This window comes from Coregonus lavaretus, assembly GCF_964263955.1.
Source record: "Coregonus lavaretus genome assembly, chromosome: 1".
Classification (NCBI taxonomy): Eukaryota; Metazoa; Chordata; class Actinopteri; order Salmoniformes; family Salmonidae; genus Coregonus; species Coregonus lavaretus.
Window position 1 is genome coordinate 91,359,256 of NC_139988.1, and position 21,924 is coordinate 91,381,179.

Consider the following 21,924-nt stretch of genomic DNA (forward strand, 5'->3'; position numbering starts at 1 on the left):
CTTGTGGTCAATCCTCAAGAGGCGGGTGGACAAACAAAAACCCACAAATTCTGACAAACTCCAAGCATTGATTATGCAAGAATGGGCTGCCATCAGTCAGGATGTGGCCCAGAAGTTAATTGACAGCATGCCAGGGCGGATTGCAGAGGTCTTGAAAAAGAAGGGTCAACACTGCAAATATTGACTCTTTGCATAAACTTAATGTAATTGTCAATAAAAGCCTTTGACACTTATGGAATGCTTGTAATTATACTTCAGTATACCATAGTAACATCTGACAAAAATATCTAAAAACACTGAAGCAGCAAACTTTGTGAAGACCAAAACTTGCGTCATTCTCAACTTTTGACCACGACTGTACACTACCGTTCAAAAGTTTGGGGTCACTTAGAAATGTCCTTGTTTTTGAAAGAAAAGCATTTTTTTTGTCCATTAAAATAACATCAAATTGCCATATAACAGAAAAAGCCATATCTCAGACTGGCCAATAAAAAGAAAATATTAAGATGGGCAGTCTGAGATATGGCTTTTTCTTTGCAACTCTGCCTAGAAGGTCAGCATCCTGGAGTCGCCTCTTCACTGTTGACGTTGAGACTGGTGTTTTGCGGGTACTGTTTAATGAAGCTGCCAGTTGAGGACCTGTGAGGCGCCTGTTTCTCAAACTAGACACTCTAATGTATTTGTCCTCTTGCTCAGTTGTGCACCGGGTCCTCCTACTCCTCTTTCTGTTCTGGTTAGAGCCAGTTTGCGCTGTTCTGTGAAGGGAGTAGTACACAGCGTTGTACGAGATCTTCAGTTTCTTGGCAATTCCTCGTATAGAATAGCCTTCATTTCTCAGAACAAGAATAGACTGACGAGTTTCAGAAGAAAGTTATTTGTTTCTGGCCATTTTGAGCCTGTAATCGAACCCACAATTGCTGATGCTCCAGATACTCAACTAGTCTCAAGAAGGCCAGTTTTATTGCTTCTTTAATCAGCACAACAGTTTTCAGCTGTGCTAACATAATTGCAAAAGGGTTTTCTAATGATCAATTAACATTTACATTTACATTTACGTCATTTAGCAGACGCTCTTATCCAGAGCGACTTACAGGAGCAATTAGGGTTAAGTGCCTTGCTTAAGGGCACATCGACAGATTTTTCACCTAGTCGGCTCGGGGATTAGAACCAGCGACCTTTCGGTTACTGGCACAACACTCTTACCCACTAAGCTACCTGGATTAACTTGGATTAGCAAACACAACGTGCCATTGGAACACCGGACTGATGGTTGCTGATAATGGGCCTCTGTACGCCTATGTAGATATTCCATTAAAAATCAGTCATAATTACACTAGATAATGTTTGCGCCCAGTGTTACTGTTAGTGCTGCTACTTGCTATCAATGTTTTGGTTCAGAGTTGCTCTTTGATATTCTTGTTTGGTTAGGGCTGCAATTTTCTGGTAACTTTACAAAAATTCCCAAAGTTAGCCTATTCAGAAATCATGGTGGGAAGAGTTTTTTTTAGTATTGGGAGAAATGAGCAGGGAAAGTTAGCAGCTATGTTTGGTTGATGTTGTGTTGACCCTGATCTCTCCATCTTCCCCAGAGGTCCTACACGTTGATAGTGGAAGCCTTGGACGCCAATAACGACACCAGTGGTGAGTAGCTCTGTCCTTCCAGTCCAATCTTTCATTCTTTCTCTCTGTCTTGCGTGTTAACGTTAGGGAGGTGCTAGCTGTTGAAGGGCAGATAAAGGACGTTTATTTTTCCTGAACTCCTCTCCGCCCCCTCTCCCACATGGCCCGGTGTGACTCCTCTCCTCCTCCTCTCCTCCCCCTCTCCCACAAGGCCCGGTGTGACTCCTCTCCTCCTCTCCCACATGGCCCGGTGTGACTCCTCTCACCCTCCTCTCCCACATGGCCCGGTGTGACTCCTCTCACCCTCCTCTCCCACATGGCCCGGTGTGACTCCTCTTCCCACATGGCCCGGTGTGTGTGACTCCTCTCCTCCCCCTCTCCCACATGGCCCGGTGTGTGTGTGACTCCTCTCCTCCCCCTCTCCCACATGGCCCGGTGTGTGTGACTCCTCTCCTCCCCCTCTCCCACATGGCCCGGTGTGTGTGACTCCTCTCCTCCCCCTCTCCCACATGGCCCGGTGTGTGTGACTCCTCTCCTCTCTGCCCCCTCTCCCACATGGCCCGGTGTGTGTGTGACTCCTCTCCTCCACCTCTCCCACATGGCCCGGTGTGTGTGAGCGCGTGTTGACAGGTGTCTGTAACGACCTGACGGAAGAACACAGGGAAAAGCAGTGAGGAAAGGAGAGAGAGTGAGGGAGAGCTGCAGACTGGGAGAAGGAGAGAGAGGGAGAGCTGCAGACTGGGAGAAGGAGAGAGAGGGAGAGCTGCAGACTGGGAGGAGGAGAGAGAGGGAGAGCTGCAGACTGGGAGAAGGGGAGAGAGGGAGAGCTGCAGACTGGGAGAGGGAGAGCTGCAGACTGAGGGAGAGCTGCAGACTGGGAGAAGGAGAGAGAGGGAGAGCTGCAGACTGGGAGAAGGAGAGAGAGGGAGAGCTGCAGACTGGGGGGAGAGAGAGGGAGAGCTGCAGACTGGGAGAAGGAGAGAGAGGGAGAGCTGCAGACTGGGAGAAGGAGAGAGAGGGAGAGCTGCAGACTGGGAGAGGGAGAGCTGCAGACTGGGAGAAGGAGAGAGAGGGAGAGCTGCAGACTGGGAGAAGGAGAGAGAGGGAGAGCTGCAGACTGGGGGGAGGAGAGAGAGGGAGAGCTGCAGACTGGGAGAAGGAGAGAGCGGGAGAGCTGCAGACTGGGAGAAGGAGAGAGAGGGAGAGCTGCAGACTGGGAGAAGGAGAGAGAGGGAGAGCTGCAGACTGGGAGAAGGAGAGAGAGGGAGAGCTGCAGACTGGGAGAAGGAGAGAGAGGGAGAGCTGCAGACTGGGAGAAGGAGAGAGAGGGAGAGCTGCAGACTGGGAGGAGGAGAGAGAGGGAGAGCTGCAGACTGGGAGAAGGAGAGAGAGGGAGAGCTGCAGACTGGGAGAAGGAGAGAGAGGGAGAGCTGCAGACTGGGGAGAGAGAGGGAGAGCTGCAGACTGGGAGAAGGAGAGAGAGGGAGAGCTGCAGACTGGGAGAAGGAGAGAGAGGGAGAGCTGCAGACTGGGGGGAGGAGAGAGAGGGAGAGCTGCAGACTGGGAGGAGGAGAGAGAGGGAGAGCTGCAGACTGGGAGAAGGAGAGAGAGGGAGAGAGAGGGAGAGAAGGGATTCTGAGGTGGAGGAGTGGTGTGTCTGGGATGCAGACAGAAGGGTTTCGGAGGTAGAGGAAGAGGGGGGGGGTGGTGGTCTGTGGCTGTCCTTCATATGTGGCTGTCCTTCATATGTGGCTGTCCTTCATATGTGGCTGTCCTTCATATGTGGCTGTCCTTCATATGAAAATGTTAATATATTTCAGATGAGTGATTGCAGCTGGTGCTAGCCACACACACACACACACACACACACACTGTCACAGAGGAGGTGTGAAGTAGATGTTGTATCTTAACCCAGTGCACAGAGCGGTGATCTGGCTCCAGTCACAATGCAGTGCAGCACAGGGGCATTTCAGATATATGTGTGTGTGTGTAGTGAGTGTATGTGTCTAGTGAGATCAGACCTGGCTCCAGTCACGATGCAGGAGCATGTCTGCTATGCTACCTGATCTATCAGCTACAGTAGGTTACAGTACAATATGAATACCTTCTATGTTTAATTATGGCACAGTGATGTAGCACCATGTCTCTGGCTGGCTGGCTGGCTGTCTGTCTCTGGCTGGCTGGCTGTCTGTCTCTGGCTGTCTGTCTGTCTGACTGTCTCTGGCTGGCTGGTTGTCTGTCTCTGGCTGGCTGGCTGGCTGTCTGTCTGTCGCTGGCTGTCTGTCTGTCGCTGGCTGGCTGGTTGTCTGTCTGTCTCTGGCTGGCTGTCTGTCTGTCTCTGGCTGTCTGTCTCTGGCTGGCTGTCTGTCTGTCTCTGGCTGGCTGGCTGTCTGTCTGTCTCTGGCTGGCTGGCTGGCTGTCAGTCTCTGGCTGGCAGTCTCTGGCTGGCTGGCTGGCTGGCTGGCTGGCTGGCTGGCTGTCTCTGGCTGGCTGGCTGGCTGGCTGGCTGTCTCTGGCTGGCTGGCTGTCTCTGGCTGGCTGGCTGGCTGTCTCTGGCTGGTTGTCTGTCTGTCTCTGGCTGGCTGGTTGTCTGTCTGTCTGTCTCTGGCTGGCTGTCTGTCTGTCTGGCTGGCTGTCTGTCTGTCTCTGGCTGGCTGTCTGTCTGTCTCTGGCTGGCTGTCTGTCTGTCTCTGGCTGGCTGGCTGTCTGTCTCTGGCTGGCTGGCTGTCTGTCAGTCTCTGGCTGGCTGGCTGGCTGTCAGTCTCTGGCTGGCAGTCTCTGGCTGGCTGGCTGGCTGGCTGTCTCTGGCTGGCTGTCTCTGGCTGGCTGTCTCTGGCTGGCTGTCTCTGGCTGGCTGTCTCTGGCTGGCTGGGTGGCTGGCTGTCTCTGGCTGGCTGTCTGTCTCTGGCTGGCTGTCTCTCTGTCTCTGTATGTCTGTCTCTGTGTGCGTCTGTCTCTCTGTCTCTGTGAGCGTCTGTCTCTGTGTCTGTCTGTGCTAAAGGTGAGGGAAAAGTTTCATGGAACTCCAGTACAGGGGAAAGTGTATGATGTAATGCAGTAGTGTCAGTGTGGTTTACATTGTAGATGACCTTGAAGGACTGTACAGAGACGGTCTACATTTCATCATGTAATGTAGTTATGTAGCACCATGTTGACTGTCTGGACTAAAGGGTAGGAGAAAGTGCTACAGTGTTGGCTTGGAAAGTGGATGATACAGGACAGTCAAATAATGTTGCTTTTCTGTTGACTCATTCTGATGCAGCACATTTATTGGATGAGACCCTGTGTTTTACTGTAGTTGGCTGTGGGAGTAGACCCTGTGTTTTACTGTAGTTGGCTGTGGGAGTAGACCCTGTGTTTTACTGTAGTTGGCTGTGGGAGTAGACCCTGTGTTTTACTGTAGTTGGCTGTGGGAGTAGACCCTGTGTTTTACTGTAGTTGGCTGTGGGAGTAGACCCTGTGTTTTACTGTAGTTGGCTGTGGGAGTAGACCCTGTGTTTTACTGTAGTTGGCTGTGGGAGTAGACCCTGTGTTTTACTGTAGTTGGCTGTGGGAGTAGACCCTGAATAGAGCTCAGTGACTTTCATCGTGGCACCGTCATAGGATGCCACCTTTCCAACAAGTCAGTTCGTCAAATTTCTGCCCTTCTAGAGCTGCCCCGGTCAACTGTAGTGGATGTTTATGGAGCAGGATGACTACCTCCCAGCAGCTAGCAGTTTTTTACTATGCGTTGTAATGACCTGCAGGAAGTGTCACAGTAAAATACTGCTAGAGGAGATACCCTGGTCCGTCATTTTACTGCAGGTCTGGGCCAGTTTCCCCAAAAGCATCTCAAGGCTAAGTTCATCATTAGAACCTTCATAGGAGCGTCGTTAAATCTCTGAGGTGTTTCTCAAAACCGTTGTTACTAAAGTTGGACTTGAAAAAAAACATTTTGTTTACTGACTGCCTCAGACCACTTGTAGAACAGCTAAGTGTGTTGTAAGATTATTATTTTTTTTGCCCTTCCACATATACACATAAGATCTCCGCTAAACATATAATCAAGATGTTCATCGGTCTCTCTGTGACCGCCGATAACTTCAGAACAATGTTGACTACAAATACAAAGTTGCCAATGCAGTTGTTACAAAATAAAATCTGAGATGACTGCTCCAAAAAAAAAAAAAAGCATACGGTTGATGTCCGCGCTTGCATAATAAACAAATCCTAATCTGTCAGTTAGGCCTCCCGAGTGGCGCAGCGGTCTAAGGCGCTGCATCGCAGTGCTAGAGGCGTCACTACAGACCCGGGTTCGATCCCGGGCTGTGTTGGAGCTGGCCACGACCGGGAGACCCATGAGGCGGCACACAATTGGCCCAGCGTCATCCGGGTTAGGGGAAGGTTTGGCCGGTGGGGCTTTACTTGGCTCATCGCGCTCTAGCGACTCCTTGTGGCGGGCCCGGGCGCCTGCAGGCTGACCTTCAGATGAACAGTGTTTCCGTTGACACGTTGGTGCGGCTGGCTTCCGGGTTAAGCGGGCGGTGTGTTAAGAAGCGCGGTTTGGCGGGTGATGTTTTCGGGGGGACACATGACTCGACCTTCGCCTCCCGAGCCTGTTGGGGAGTTGCAGCGACGAGACAATTTTGATCTTGAGGAGAAAAAGGGGGTAAAATACCAACAAAAAAAAAACAATCTGTCAGTTAAGTTATAGATGTTTTTTTGCATTGGATGCTTTTTCGATCCAACGCATCCACCTATGGCAGAGCTACAGCGGTGTTTGTCAGGACCGTGAGACGTCCCGAAAAATAGTTATTCTCACAAAGTCGTCTGTAGCGTTCGAACGGTTTGGCCTAAAAACGATCATGACCCCTCTATGGAGAGATGAGGCTCTCACGAACACGTACATGGTTTTGCTTTAGGACGCCCACAGGCCTTACACGACTCGTCTGAAGGTCCCCCTGTACCAGTTGAAAAAATTAATGGAAGTGTGTATATATGGAGAATGTTTAGTGTCAAAAATAATAAGGGGTTAAATACAATATAAAAATATATACACTACCGTTCAAAAGTTTGGGCTCACTTAGAAATGTCCTTGTTTTCAAAAGAAAAGCAATTTTTTGGTCCATTAAAATAACATCAAATTGATCAGAAATACAGTGTAGACATTGTTAATGTTGTAAATGGCTGATTTTTTTTTTAATGGAATATCTACATAGGCGTACAGAGGCCCATTATCAGCAACCATCAGTCCTGTGTTCCAATGGCACGTTGTGTTTGCTAATCCAAGTTTATCATTTTAAAAGGTTAATTGATCATAAGAAAACCCTTTTGCAATTATGTTAGCACAGCTGAAAACTGTTGTGCTGATTTAAACAAGCAATAAAACTGGCCTTCTTGAGACTAGTTGAGTATCTGGAGCATCAGCAATTGTGGGTTCGATTACAAGCTCAAAAGAACTTTCTTCTGAAATTCGTCAGTCTATTCTTGTTCTGAGAAATGAAGGCTATTCCATGCGAGAAATTGCCAAGAAACTGAAGGTCTCGGACAACGCTGTGTACTACTCCCTTCACAGAACAGCGCAAACTGGCTCTAACCAGAATAGAAAGAGGAGTGGGAGGCCCCGTGCAACGTCAACAGTGAAGAGGCGACTCCGGGATGCTGACCTTCTAGGCAGAGTTGCAAAGAAAAAGCCATATCTCAGACTGGCCAATAAAAATAAAAGATTAAGATGGGCAAAAGAACACAGACACTGGACAGAGGAAGATTGGAAAAAAGTGTTATGGACAGACAAATCGAAGTATTTGGATCACAAAGAAGAACATTTGTGACACGCAGACCAAATGAAAAGATGCTGGAGGAGTGCTTGATGCCATCTGTCAAGCATGGTGGAGGCAATGTGATGGTCTGGGGCTGCTTTGGTGGTGGTAAAGTGGGAGATTTGTACAGGGTAAAAGGGATCTTGAAGAAGGAAGGCTATCACTCCATTTTGCCACGCCATGCCATACCCTGTGGACGGCGTTTGATTGGAGCCAATTTCCTCCTACAACAGGACAATGACCCAAAGCACAGCTCCAAACTATGCAATAACTATTTAGGGAAGAAGCAGTCAGCTAGTATTCTGTCTATAATGGAGTGGCCAGCACAGTCACCGGATCTCAACCCTATTGAGCTGTTGTGGGAGCAGCTTGACCGTATGGTACGTAAGAAGTGCCCATCAAGCCAATCCAACTTGTGGGAGGTGCTTCAGGAAGCATGGGGTGAAATCTCTTCAGATTACCTCAACAAATTGACAACTAGAATGCCAAAGGTCTGCAAGGTTGTAATTGCTGCAAATTGAGGATTCTTTGACGAAAGCAAAGGTTTGAAGGACACAATTATTATTTCAATTAAAAATCATTATTTCTAACCTTGTCAATGACTAAATCTCCTATTCATTTTGCTATATTTCCTATTCAAACTCATTTCATGTATGTTGTCATGGGAAAACAAGGACAATTCTAAGTGACCACAAACTTTTGAACGGTAGTGTATATATGTATATAATGTTCACTGATATTTCGTATATCTCTCAGATATAGGATAGACACTTCAGAACAAATCCTTGGTATGACCTTAAAACAATTTCGTAGTAGCAGTAGCATTAGTAGTAGCATTAGTAGTAGCATTAGTAGTAGTAGTAGCAGTAGCAGTAGCAGTAGCATTAGTAGTAGTAGCATTAGTAGTAGTAGCATTAGTAGTAGTAGTAGTAGTAGTAGTAGTAGTAGCAGTAGCAGTGACAGTAGTATATTAATAGTAGTAGTAGTAGTGGTGACAGTAGTATATTAATAGTAGTAGTAGTAGCAGTAGAATTAGTGGTAGTAGTAGTAGTAGTAGTAGTAGTAGTAGTAGTGACAGTAGTATATTAATAGTAGTAGTAGTGGTGACAGTAGTATATTAGTAGTAGTAGTAGTAGTAGTAGTAGTAGTAGTGACAGTAGTATAGTAATAGTAGTAGTAGTAGTGGTGACAGTAGTATATTAATAGTAGTAGTAGTAGTAGTAGTAGTAGTAGTAGTAGTAGTGACAGTAGTATATTAGTAGTAGTAGTAGTAGTAGTAGCATTAGTGGTAGTAGTAGTAGTAGCATTAGTGGTAGGAGCATTAGTGGTAGTAGCATTAGTGGTAGTAGCATTAGTGGTAGTAGTAGTAGTAGTAGTAGTAGTAGTAGTAGTAGTAGTAATAGTAGTAGTAGCGGTAATAGTAGTAGTAGTAGTAGTAGTATACACAGTAAGGCTGTGCTCTGTGTTTTGGTCTGGAGGTTCAGCCCATTACACTAACCCACCTGTCTCTCTGTCAGGGTCAGTCAGTCTGGTCTGGAAGTATTTTACACTAACTAACTCATCTCTCTCAGGGTCAGTCCCTGCATCTCGGTTACAGAGAGAGAGAACACAAACAAACTGCCAGGGTTCACTGCTGAAGGTCCAGGGCAGTGGTCACCAACCTTTTCTGAGTCCAAATGCAAGCCGAGTTCTTCCGCTCATTTCATTCAACATGAGTAAGCCTATGCAACATTAACCTATTAAAAACAGTTATGTAGCAATGACGTTTGTGCTATAGGTCCAATACATTATCACTGCATATTGGCTATGATTGAATTGCCGTGCCAATGTTGTTCTCAGACCATTTAGAAATTCTATTTAAAAAATATAGGCACAGTGCCGTGAAAGTATTTTTGCATCTTTTTTACACTGAATGTCATCAGATCTTCAACCAAACCCTAATATTAGATAAAGGAACATGACTTTACAAAAAAAAAAAAAAAAAAGTATACTTATTTTATTTATTTAGTTAACGAAGTTATGCAACACCCAATTCCCCTGTGTGAAAAAGTAATTGCCCCCTTACACTCAATAACTGGTTGTGCCACCTTTAGCTGCAACAATCAAATGCTTCCTGTAGTTGTTGATCAGTCTCTCACGTCGCTGTGGAGGAATTTTGGCCAACTCTTCCATGCAGAACTGCTTTAACTCAGCAACCATTTGTGGGTTTTCAAGCATGAACTGCTTGTTTCATGTCCTGCCACAACATCTCAACTTGGATTAGGTCTGGATTTGACTAGGCCATTCCAAATCTTCAAATGTGTTGCTTTTTAACAATTTTCATATAGACATGATTGTGTGTTTTGGATCATTGTCTTGCTGCATGACCCAGCTGCGCTTCAGCTTCAGCTCACAGACGGATGGTCTGACATTCTCCTGTAGAATTCTCTGATACAGAGCAGAATTCATGGCTCCTTCTATTAAGGCAAGTCGTCCAGGTCCTGAGGCAGCAAAGCATCCCCAAACCATCACACCACCACCACCAATGCGGTGTTTGGTTTTCGCCAGACATAATGGGACCAATCTCGTCCAAAAAGTTGACTCAAGTTTGCCAAAAAGCACCTGGATGATCATCAAGACTCTTGGAAGAACGTTCTATGGACAGATGATTCAAAAGTATAACTTTTTGGGCGAAATGGGTCCCATTTTATGTCTGCCGAAAACCAAACACTGCATTCCACAGTAATAACCTTAATTCCAACGGTTAAGCATGGTGGTGGTAGTCTTACGGGCTAGTCATATTATAATGCTATAAACCTGAGAGGAAAAACCAACCAGCAAGAGAGAGAAGGAGAGAGAGGAGAGAGAGAAGGGGAGGGGGAAGGAGAGAGAGGGAAGGAGAGAGAGGGAAGGAGAGAGAGGGAAGGAGAGAGGGGGAAGGAGAGAGGGAAGGAGAGAGTAGAGAGCTGCCACAGACCATTGCTGAGAGAGAGAGAGGGAGGAAAAGAGGGCAGCACTCATTAAACATAATTTTTTCTACTTTCCTCCTCCGCTGTTTCTTTCCCTCTGTTTTAATTCTACAGGGAAATGGAGATGTGAAACTCATTCAGCTTGGTCGGCTGTTTTGTTCTGTTGACGTTTGGCACAGGGAGGAACCGTCCTGAATTGATGATTCCAATGGATCCACATGATTATACTACCATTCGCCAGTGCATTATCATAGGACATGCTACGTCTACATAGCGAAGGGCCATTTGCTCCGTTAGGAGCTCAAATTAAGTAATTCAAGGATTGCCTGTAATATCATCGTTTTAATTTCTAACACCAATGCAGCTGATATTGTTTGTATTTTCTGAACCTTCCATTAGGTGGTGATGGTCAACTAGAGAGTGTCCTTCCATTAGGTGGTGATGACAGATAGAGAAGGTGTCCTTCCATTAGGTGGTGATGGTCAAATAGAGAAGGTGTCCTTCCATTAGGTGGTGATGACAGATAGAGAAGGTGTCCTTCCATTAGGTGGTGATGGTCAGATAGAGAAGGTGTCCTTCCATTAGGTGGTGATGGTCAGATAGAGAAGGTGTCCTTCCATTAGGTGGTGATGGTCAGATAGAGAAGGTGTCCTTCCATTCGGTGGTGATGGTCAGATAGAGAAGGTGTCCTTCCATTAGGTGGTGATGACAGATAGAGAAGGTGTCCTTCCATTAGGTGGTGATGACAGATAGAGAAGGTGTCCTTCCATTAGGTGGTGATGACAGATAGAGAAGGTGTCCTTCCATTAGGTGGTGATGGTCAAATAGAGAAGGTGTCCTTCCATTAGGTGGTGATGGTCAGATAGAGAAGGTGTCCTTCCATTAGGTGGTGATGACAGATAGAGAAGGTGTCCTTCCATTAGGTGGTGATGACAGATAGAGAAGGTGTCCTTCCATTAGGTGGTGATGACAGATAGAGAAGGTGTCCTTCCATTAGGTGGTGATGGTCAGATAGAGAAGGTGTCCTTCCATTAGGTGGTGATGGTCAGATAGAGAAGGTGTCCTTCCATTAGGTGGTGATGGTCAGATAGAGAAGGTGTCCTTCCATTAGGTGGTGATGGTCAAGTAGAGAAGGTGTCCCACTCTGGGATGATCAACCCCAGCCATGCTATATGTTCTAACATGTTCTATATCTAATATATTCTAACCGGTTATATATCTTTAACCCACTAGGTGGCGATGGTCAAATGATCGAGAAGGCGTCCCACAGTGGGATGATCAACCCCAGTCACCAGTGGCAGAAGCTCAGCCACAACGGTCCTATTGGTCAGTTTGACTATCAGATCCGGGTCAGCTGTGACGACCACTACTATGGCTTCGGATGCAACAAGTTCTGCCGGCCCCGAGACGAGTTCTTCGGACACTACACCTGCGACTACAACGGGAATAAGACCTGTCTGGAGGGCTGGTCTGGACTAGAATGTAACACACGTATGTATACACTGGCTACTTCCTGCTAACCTCTTGAGATCCCTTCGCAGAAGGTTTCAACCTAAAGGGTCTTCTTCTGGTTAAATGGATACGAACACCGGTTGGCTGGGGGAGACGTCTCTACACAGAGAGAGGAACAGAGAGAGGAACAGAGAGACCGGGACAGAGAGACCGGGACAGAGAGACCGGGACAGAGAGACCGGGACAGAGAGACAGGGACAGAGAGACCGGGACAGAGAGACCGGGACAGAGAGACAGGGACAGAGAGACAGGGACAGAGAGACAGGGACAGAGAGACAGGGACAGAGAGACAGGGACAGAGAGACAGGGACAGAGAGACAGGGACAGAGAGACAGGGACAGAGAGACAGGGACAGAGAGACAGGGACAGAGAGACAGGGACAGAGAGACAGGGACAGAGAGACAGGGACAGAGAGACAGGGACAGAGAGACAGGGACAGAGAGACAGGGACAGAGAGACAGGGACAGAGAGACAGGGACAGAGAGACAGGGACAGAGAGACCGGGACAGAGAGACCGGGACAGTTTGTCTGTATGCCTGGAGGCTATAGAATTATGATACAATTGACTGGAGAAAGGGAAATATTACGTTCTGAAAACAGTAGGAAGGACGTTCAAGATGTTGATAAACGTTCTACCTTCATGTGTCACATCAACAGACGGTAGACAAACTGCTAACATTTCAGATATTCACTGACATGTTCATATGTGCTCTTCCTCTCGCTCTCTCGCTCTCTCGCTCTCTCGCTCTCTCCAGCCATCTGCCGGCAGGGCTGCAGTACAGAACATGGACACTGTAAAGAGCCAGGTGGCTGCAAGTAAGTTTCCTGTCCTCCCTCTTTTTTCTCTAACTGGAATCTGCTTTTGATCCTCCATGTCTTCATGTCTGCCATGATATTTGTTATGAGTGACGGTCATGGAATTTTGGAATGACGGTAATTGGCCAGCCCAATTGACCACGATCTCTGTAATAACCGTTCGCGTAGCAAAATATTTTAATCAAATTGTAGGCTAACATGTTCTCCTCTCCTCCGCTCCTTACTACACGTGCTGCCATAGAAATATAACTAATAGAACGGACGTCCCCATTCAAGTCAATGATTGCATAATGGGTGGACTGGCAGCCATTTTGAGAGTACCCATATGAGCAAAGCAGGAAGTGTACAAACCTGTGATTTATTGATTCAACTTAACTGACATTACAAAATCGAATTAGCGTAATAAAAAAAGCTAGGCGATGTCTGTTTTTTTTTGCATTGGATGCGTCTCAATCCACCACATCGGCCGACGTAACACTACCGCATCTGCGTTGAAAGGTGACAGAGCTGCCGACTTCCTGTCTGTAGCGTCCGAACAGTTTGGGCTACACACTAATATGACCCCTCTGTGCAAAGGTGAGAATATCACAAACATGTACATGTCGGTTGTTGTGCTCTTGGATGTCCACAGGCCTCACAAGACCCGTCTGAAGGTCCCCCGGTACCAGATGAAAAGATTAATGGCAGTCTATATGGACACTGTTTAGTGCCATAAATAAGGGGTTAAATACATGTAAAACATTTGTTACAAATGTTTCCTGATCTTTCTTATATTGCTCAGATATAGGACGGACACTTCAAAACAAACTTCCTTTTGATTATGTTTTGGGACTCTCTGTTCCATGTAGTTATTCAATGCATTTGTATGGGCTGATAGCAGTAAGGCCAAATACAATTTCTCATCAAATAAGTAAAAAAAAAAAATATATATATATATATATATATATATATATATATATATATATATATATATATATATATATATATATATATATATATATATATATATATATATATATATATATATATATATATATAAAAATGTTCTCCCCAATTTCGGGATATCCAATTACAATCTTGTCTCATCAATGCAACTCCCCAACGGGAGAGGCGAAGGTCGAGTCATGCATCCTCCGAAACATGACCCACCTGACCGCGCTTCTTAACACCCGCCTGCTTAACCCGGCCGCACCGGAGGAAACACTGTTCAACTGACGACCGAAGTCAGCCTGCAGGCGCCCGGCACGCCACAAGGAGTCGCTAGAGCGCGACGAGCCAAGTAAAGCCACCCCGGCCAAACCCGGACGACGCTGGGCCAATTGTGCGCCGCCCTATGGGACTCCCGGTCACGGCTGGTTATGACACAGCCTGGGATCGAACCCGGGTCTGTAGTGACGCCTCAAGCACCACGATGCAGTGCCTTAGACTGCTGCGCCACTCGGGAGGCCCTTAATAATATATATACTTCAAGGGGTCTTTTTAAAATTCAAAATCAGCCATTGCGAGTGTACCTATCAGTTTACCAGTCATATTGCCAGGGTTAGAGCTTCCAAGTCTATTCTGTTCATCGTTTGCAAAAACACCAAAGTTTCATCACGTTGTGAAGAGTCCATACTGCCACGGAAACGGTGTGTGTGTGTGTGTGTGTTAAGGCCCTGGTTTGGGAGTGGAGCTGCCTGGTTATAGGGTCTGAGGGAGTGGAGCTGCCTGGCTATAGGGTCTGAGGGAGTGGAGCTGCCTGGTTATAGGGTCTGAGGGAGTGGAGCTGCCTGGCTATAGGGTCTGAGGGAGTGGAGCTGCCTGGCTATAGGGTCTGAGGGAGTGGAGCTGTGTTCCAGCTGGCTATAGGGTCTGAGGGAGTGGAGCTGTGTTCCAGCTGGCTATAGGGTCTGAGGGAGTGGAGCTGTGTTCCAGCTGGCTATAGGGTCTGAGGGAGTGGAGCTGTGTTCCAGCTGGCTATAGGGTCTGAGGGAGTGGAGCTGCCTGGCTATAGGGTCTGAGGGAGTGGAGCTGCCTGGCTATAGGGTCTGAGGGAGTGGAGCTGTGTTACAGCTGGTTATAGGGTCTGAGGGAGTGGAGCTGCCTGGCTATAGGGTCTGGGGAGTGGAGCTGTGTTCCAGCTGGCTATAGGGTCTGAGGGAGTGGAGCTGTGTTCCAGCTGGCTATAGGGTCTGAGGGAGTGGAGCTGTGTTCCAGCTGGCTATAGGGTCTGAGGGAGTGGAGCTGTGTTCCAGCTGGCTATAGGGTCTGAGGGAGTGGAGCTGCCTGGCTATAGGGTCTGAGGGAGTGGAGCTGTGTTCCAGCTGGCTATAGGGTCTGAGGGAGTGGAGCTGTGTTCCAGCTGGCTATAGGGTCTGAGGGAGTGGAGCTGTGTTCCAGCTGGCTATAGGGTCTGAGGGAGTGGAGCTGCCTGGCTATAGGGTCTGAGGGAGTGGAGCTGCCTGGCTATAGGGTCTGAGGGAGTGGAGCTGTGTTCCAGCTGGCTATAGGGTCTGAGGGAGTGGAGCTGTGTTCCAGCTGGCTATAGGGTCTGAGGGAGTGGAGCTGCCTGGCTATAGGGTCTGAGGGAGTGGAGCTGTGTTCCAGCTGGTTATAGGGTCTGAGGGAGTGGAGCTGCCTGGCTATAGGGTCTGGGGAGTGGAGCTGTGTTCCAGCTGGCTATAGGGTCTGAGGGAGTGGAGCTGTGTTCCAGCTGGCTATAGGGTCTGAGGGAGTGGAGCTGTGTTCCAGCTGGCTATAGGGTCTGAGGGAGTGGAGCTGTGTTCCAGCTGGCTATAGGGTCTGAGGGAGTGGAGCTGCCTGGCTATAGGGTCTGAGGGAGTGGAGCTGTGTTCCAGCTGGCTATAGGGTCTGAGGGAGTGGAGCTGTGTTCCAGCTGGCTATAGGGTCTGAGGGAGTGGAGCTGCCTGGTTATAGGGTCTGAGGGAGTGGAGCTGCCTGGCTATAGGGTCTGAGGGAATGGAGCTGCCTGGCTATAGGGTCTGAGGGAGTGGAGCTGTGTTCCAGCTGGTTATAGGGTCTGAGGGAGTGGAGCTGCCTGGCTATAGGGTCTGAGGGAGTGGAGCTGTGTTCCAGCTGGTTATAGGGTCTGATGGAGTGGAGCTGTGTTCCAGCTGGCTATAGGGTCTGAGGGAGTGGAGCTGTGTTCCAGCTGGCTATAGGGTCTGAGGGAGTGGAGCTGTGTTCCAGCTGGCTATAGGGTCTGAGGGAGTGGAGCTGTGTTCCAGCTGGCTATAGGGTCTGAGGGAGTGGAGCTGTGTTCCAGCTGGCTATAGGGTCTGAGGGAGTGGAGCTGTGTTCCAGCTGGTTATAGGGTCTGAGGGAGTGGAGCTGCCTGGCTATAGGGTCTGAGGGAGTGGAGCTGTGTTCCAGCTGGCTATAGGGTCTGAGGGAGTGGAGCTGTGTTCCAGCTGGCTATAGGGTCTGAGGGAGTGGAGCTGGGTTCCAGCTGGTTATAGGGTCTGAGGGAGTGGAGCTGTGTTCCAGCTGGCTATAGGGTCTGAGGGAGTGGAGCTGTGTTCCAGCTGGTTATAGGGTCTGAGGGAGTGGAGCTGTGTTCCAGCTGGTTATAGGGTCTGAGGGAGTGGAGCTGTGTTCCAGCTGGTTATAGGGTCTGAGGGAGTGGAGCTGTGTTCCAGCTGGCTATAGGGTCTGAGGGAGTGGAGCTGTGTTCCAGCTGGCTATAGGGTCTGAGGGAGTGGAGCTGCCTGGTTATAGGGTCTGAGGGAGTGGAGCTGCCTGGCTATAGGGTCTGAGGGAGTGGAGCTGCCTGGTTATAGGGTCTGAGGGAGTGGAGCTGTGTTCCAGCTGGCTATAGGGTCTGAGGGAGTGGAGCTGCCTGGCTATAAGGTCTGAGGGAGTGGAGCTGTGTTCCAGCTGGTTATAGGGTCTGAGGGAGTGGAGCTGCCTGGCTATAGGGTCTGAGGGAGTGGAGCTGTGTCCCAGCTGGTTATAGGGTCTGAGGGAGTGGAGCTGCCTGGCTATAGGGTCTGAGGGAGTGGAGCTGTGTTGCAGCTGGCTATAGGGTCTGAGGGAGTGGAGCTGTGTTGCAGCTGGCTATAGGGTCTGAGGGAGTGGAGCTGCCTGGCTATAGGGTCTGAGGGAGTGGAGCTGTGTTCCAGCTGGCTATAGGGTCTGAGGGAGTGGAGCTGTGTTCCAGCTGGCTATAGGGTCTGAGGGAGTGGAGCTGTGTTCCAGCTGGTTATAGGGTCTGAGGGAGTGGAGCTGCCTGGCTATAGGGTCTGAGGGAGTGGAGCTGTGTTCCAGCTGGCTATAGGGTCTGAGGGAGTGGAGCTGTGTTCCAGCTGGTTATAGGGTCTGAGGGAGTGGAGCTGCCTGGCTATAGGGTCTGAGGGAGTGGAGCTGTGTTCCAGCTGGCTATAGGGTCTGAGGGAGTGGAGCTGTGTTCCAGCTGGTTATAGGGTCTGAGGGAGTGGAGCTGTGTTCCAGCTGGCTATAGGGTCTGAGGGAGTGGAGCTGTGTTCCAGCTGGCTATAGGGTCTGAGGGAGTGGAGCTGTGTTCCAGCTGGCTATAGGGTCTGAGGGAGTGGAGCTGCCTGGTTATAGGGTCTGAGGGAGTGGAGCTGCCTGGCTATAGGGTCTGAGGGAGTGGAGCTGCCTGGCTATAGGGTCTGAGGGAGTGGAGCTGTGTTCCAGCTGGCTATAGGGTCTGAGGGAGTGGAGCTGCCTGGCTATAGGGTCTGAGGGAGTGGAGCTGTGTTCCAGCTGGTTATAGGGTCTGAGGGAGTGGAGCTGCCTGGCTATAGGGTCTGAGGGAGTGGAGCTGTGTTCCAGCTGGCTATAGGGTCTGAGGGAGTGGAGCTGTGTTCCAGCTGGTTATAGGGTCTGAGGGAGTGGAGCTGCCTGGCTATAGGGTCTGAGGGAGTGGAGCTGTGTTCCAGCTGGCTATAGGGTCTGAGGGAGTGGAGCTGCCTGGTTATAGGGTCTGAGGGAGTGGAGCTGTGTTCCAGCTGGCTATAGGGTCTGAGGGAGTGGAGCTGTGTTCCAGCTGGCTATAGGGTCTGAGGGAGTGGAGCTGTGTCCCAGCTGGTTATAGGGTCTGAGGGAGTGGAGCTGCCTGGCTATAGGGTCTGAGGGAGTGGAGCTGTGTTCCAGCTGGCTATAGGGTCTGAGGGAGTGGAGCTGTGTTGCAGCTGGCTATAGGGTCTGAGGGAGTGGAGCTGTGTTCCAGCTGGCTATAGGGTCTGAGGGAGTGGAGCTGTGTTCCAGCTGGCTATAGGGTCTGAGGGAGTGGAGCTGTGTTCCAGCTGGTTATAGGGTCTGAGGGAGTGGAGCTGCCTGGCTATAGGGTCTGAGGGAGTGGAGCTGTGTTCCAGCTGGCTATAGGGTCTGAGGGAGTGGAGCTGTGTTCCAGCTGGCTATAGGGTCTGAGGGAGTGGAGCTGTGTTCCAGCTGGCTATAGGGTCTGAGGGAGTGGAGCTGTGTCCCAGCTGGCTATAGGGTCTGAGGGAGTGGAGCTGTGTTCCAGCTGGTTATAGGGTCTGATGGAGTGGAGCTGTGTTCCAGCTGGCTATAGGGTCTGAGGGAGTGGAGCTGTGTTCCAGCTGGCTATAGGGTCTGAGGGAGTGGAGCTGTGTTCCAGCTGGCTATAGGGTCTGAGGGAGTGGAGCTGTGTTCCAGCTGGCTATAGGGTCTGAGGGAGTGGAGCTGTGTCCCAGCTGGCTATAGGGTCTGAGGGAGTGGAGCTGCCTGGCTATAGGGTCTGAGGGAGTGGAGCTATGTTCCAGCTGGCTATAGGGTCTGAGGGAGTGGAGCTGTGTTCCAGCTGGCTATAGGGTCTGAGGGAGTGGAGCTGTGTTCCAGCTGGCTATAGGGTCTGAGGGAGTGGAGCTGTGTTCAAGCTGGCTATAGGGTCTGAGGGAGTGGAGCTGCCTGGCTATAGGGTCTGAGGGAGTGGAGCTGTGTTCCAGCTGGCTATAGGGTCTGAGGGAGTGGAGCTGTGTTCCAGCTGGCTATAGGGTCTGAGGGAGTGGAGCTGTGTTCCAGCTGGCTATAGGGTCTGAGGGAGTGGAGCTGTGTTCCAGCTGGCTATAGGGTCTGAGGGAGTGGAGCTGTGTTCCAGCTGGCTATAGGGTCTGAGGGAGTGGAGCTGTGTTCCAGCTGGCTATAGGGTCTGAGGGAGTGGAGCTGTGTTCCAGCTGGCTATAGGGTCTGAGGGAGTGGAGCTGTGTTCAAGCTGGCTATAGGGTCTGAGGGAGTGGAGCTGTGTTCCAGCTGGCTATAGGGTCTGAGGGAGTGGAGCTGTGTTCCAGCTGGCTATAGGGTCTGAGGGAGTGGAGCTGTGTTCCAGCTGGCTATAGGGTCTGAGGGAGTGGAGCTGCCTGGCTATAGGGTCTGAGGGAGTGGAGCTGTGTTCCAGCTGGCTATAGGGTCTGAGGGAGTGGAGCTGTGTTCCAGCTGGCTATAGGGTCTGGGGAGTGGAGCTGTGTTCCAGCTGGTTATAGGGTCTGAGGGAGTGGAGCTGCCTGGTTATAGGGTCTGAGGGAGTGGAGCTGGGTTCCAGCTGGCTATAGGGTCTGAGGGAGTGGAGCTGTGTTCCAGCTGGCTATAGGGTCTGAGGGAGTGGAGCTGTGTTCCAGCTGGCTATAGGGTCTGAGGGAGTGGAGCCGTGTTCCAGCTGGCTATAGGGTCTGAGGGAGTGGAGCTGTGTTCCAGCTGGCCTGTGGTACTAGTAAGGGCTCAGGGAGGGATGGGGTCTGAACCCAACCCTAGTCCTCTGTCTGTCTGTGGTTGTGTCTGCGTGGTCCCCCTCTGGGCAAGGGATGGCGTCTGTGTGCTCGGCTGTTCCTAACAGACTATTAGAACCAGTGACTAACAGACTATTAGAACCAGTGACTAACAGACTATTAGAACCAGTGACTAACAGACTATTAGAACCAGTGACTAACAGACTATTAGAACCAGTGACTAACAGACTATTAGAACCAGTGACTAACAGACAATTAGAACCAGTGACTAACAGACTATTAGAACCAGTGACTAACAGACTATTAGAACCAGTGACTAACAGACTATTAGAACCAGTGACTAACAGACTATTAGAACCAGTGACTAACAGACTATTAGAACCAGTGACTAACAGACTATTAGAACCCGTGCCTAACAGACTATTAGAACCAGTGACTAACAGACTATTAGAACCAGTGACTAACAGACTATTTGAACCAGTGACTAACAGACTATTAGAACCAGCGACTAACAGACTATTTGAACCGGTGACTAACAGACTATTAGAACCAGTGACTAACAGACTATTAGAACCAGTGACTAACAGACTATTAGAACCAGTGACTAACAGACTATTAGAACCAGTGACTAACATACTATTAGAACCAGTGACTAACAGACTATTAGAACCAGTGACTAACAGACTATTAGAACCAGTGACTAACAGACTATTAGAACCAGTGACTAACAGACTATTAGAACCAGTGACTAACAGACTATTAGAACCGGTGACTAACAGACTATTAGAACCAGTGACTAACAGACTATTAGAACCAGTGCTTCATACCAGACTTCCACTGGAACTCCCAGCCATTCTGGAATTAGCCTGATTTGTGGAATGAGGCATGGCTTGGAGCTGTGCTGTTTTTATATGACGTTGTCCCTCTCTGGACATACGGACAGCCAGCCAGCCAGCCAGCCATGTTGATACTTGAATTGTTTGCATGTTCTGTAATAGAGCAGTCTATCAGTCAAGATATTATTTAGTGTTAGATCTGTGTTAAAGTGCAGTGTTTGTGTAGATAACGGTTTCCTAATGTGCTGTTCATGATACACCCTGAGGGAGAGATGGGGAAGAGAGGCGTTGTTTACCAAGCCCAATTAACCATTAGAGTTAAGAATATATCATGTTTTTGAGCGATATTCCAAATGCCTGTATCGAAAGAATCAATGTTTTTGTTATTTTTTTGTTTTGTTTTTATGAGCGTTTATGTCCACTTGTCTTAACGCGTTATATTTTTGTACTGGTCTTGTTCGCTCCTTCTGTGCTGTGTGCGCCAGAGATCTGTATACAATGGAGAGATGCTCATGTCTCCGCCCTGACAATGGGAGTCATGTCCCAAAGGCGGGGAGGGGCAGGTGACAAGCTTAGATCCAAAATACAGTGGGGAAAAAAAGTATTTAGTCAGCCACCAATTGTGCAAGTTCTCCCACTTAAAAAGATGAGAGAGGCCTGTAATTTTCATCATAGGTAAACGTCAACTATGACAGACAAAATGAGAATTTTTTTTCCAGAAAATCACATTGTATGATTTTTAATGAATTTATTTGCAAATTATGGTGGAAAATAATTATTTGGTCACCTACAAACAAGCAAGATTTCTGGCTCTCACAGACCTGTAACTTCTTCTTTAAGAGGCTCCTCTGTCCTCCACTCGTTACCTGTATTAATGGCACCTGTTTGAACTTGTTATCAGTATAAAAGACACCTGTCCACATCCTCAAACAGTCACACTCCAAACTTCACTATGGCCAAGACCAAAGAGCTGTCAAAGGACACCAGAAACAAAATTGTAGACCTGCACCAGGCTGGGAAGACTGAATCTGCAATAGGTAAGCAGCTTGGTTTGAAGAAATCAACTGTGGGAGCAATTATTAGGAAATGGAAGACATACAAGACCACTGATAATCTCCCTCGGTCTGGGGCTCCACGCAAGATCTCACCCCGTGGGGTCAAAATTATCACAAGAACGGTGAGCAAAAATCCCAGAACCACACGGGGGGACCTAGTGAATGACCTGCAGAGAGCTGGGACCAAAGTAACAAAGCCTACCATCAGTAACACACTACGCCGCCAGGGACTCAAATCCTGCAGTGCAAGACGTGTCCCCATGCTTAAGCCAGTACATGTCCAGGCCCGTCTGAAGTTTGCTAGAGTGCATTTGGATGATCCAGAAGAGGATTGGGAGAATGTCATATGGTCAGATGAAACCAAAATATAACTTTTTGGTAAAAACTCAACTCGTCGTGTTTGGAGGACAAAGAATGCTGAGTTGCATCCAAAGAACACCATACCTACTGTGAAGCATGGGGGTGGAAACATCATGCTTTGGGGCTGTTTTTCTGCCAAGGGACCAGGACGACTGATCCGTGTAAAGGAAAGAATGAATGGGGCCATGTATCGTGAGATTTTGAGTGAAAACCTCCTTCCATCAGCAAGGGCATTGAAGATGAAACGTGGCTGGGTCTTTCAGCATGACAAT

At 48.9% G+C, this 21,924-nt stretch overlaps 1 protein-coding gene across 2 annotated transcripts in view; it reads left to right on the forward strand.

The window, feature by feature from the left end:
• The first annotated feature begins 1,594 nt into the window (after positions 1 to 1,594).
• Positions 1,595 to 21,924, forward strand: part of LOC311136104 (protein jagged-1b-like) — an 89,779-nt gene continuing 69,449 nt past the window's right edge. For both annotated transcript variants that reach the window (XM_084170185.1, XM_084170186.1), the window contains exons 1-3: positions 1,595 to 1,641; positions 11,600 to 11,857; positions 12,634 to 12,694. In XM_084170185.1, the coding sequence (XP_084026311.1) occupies positions 11,614 to 11,857; positions 12,634 to 12,694 (305 nt within the window). In that variant the 5' untranslated portion in view covers positions 1,595 to 1,641; positions 11,600 to 11,613. The remainder of the gene's footprint in view (positions 1,642 to 11,599; positions 11,858 to 12,633; positions 12,695 to 21,924) is intronic.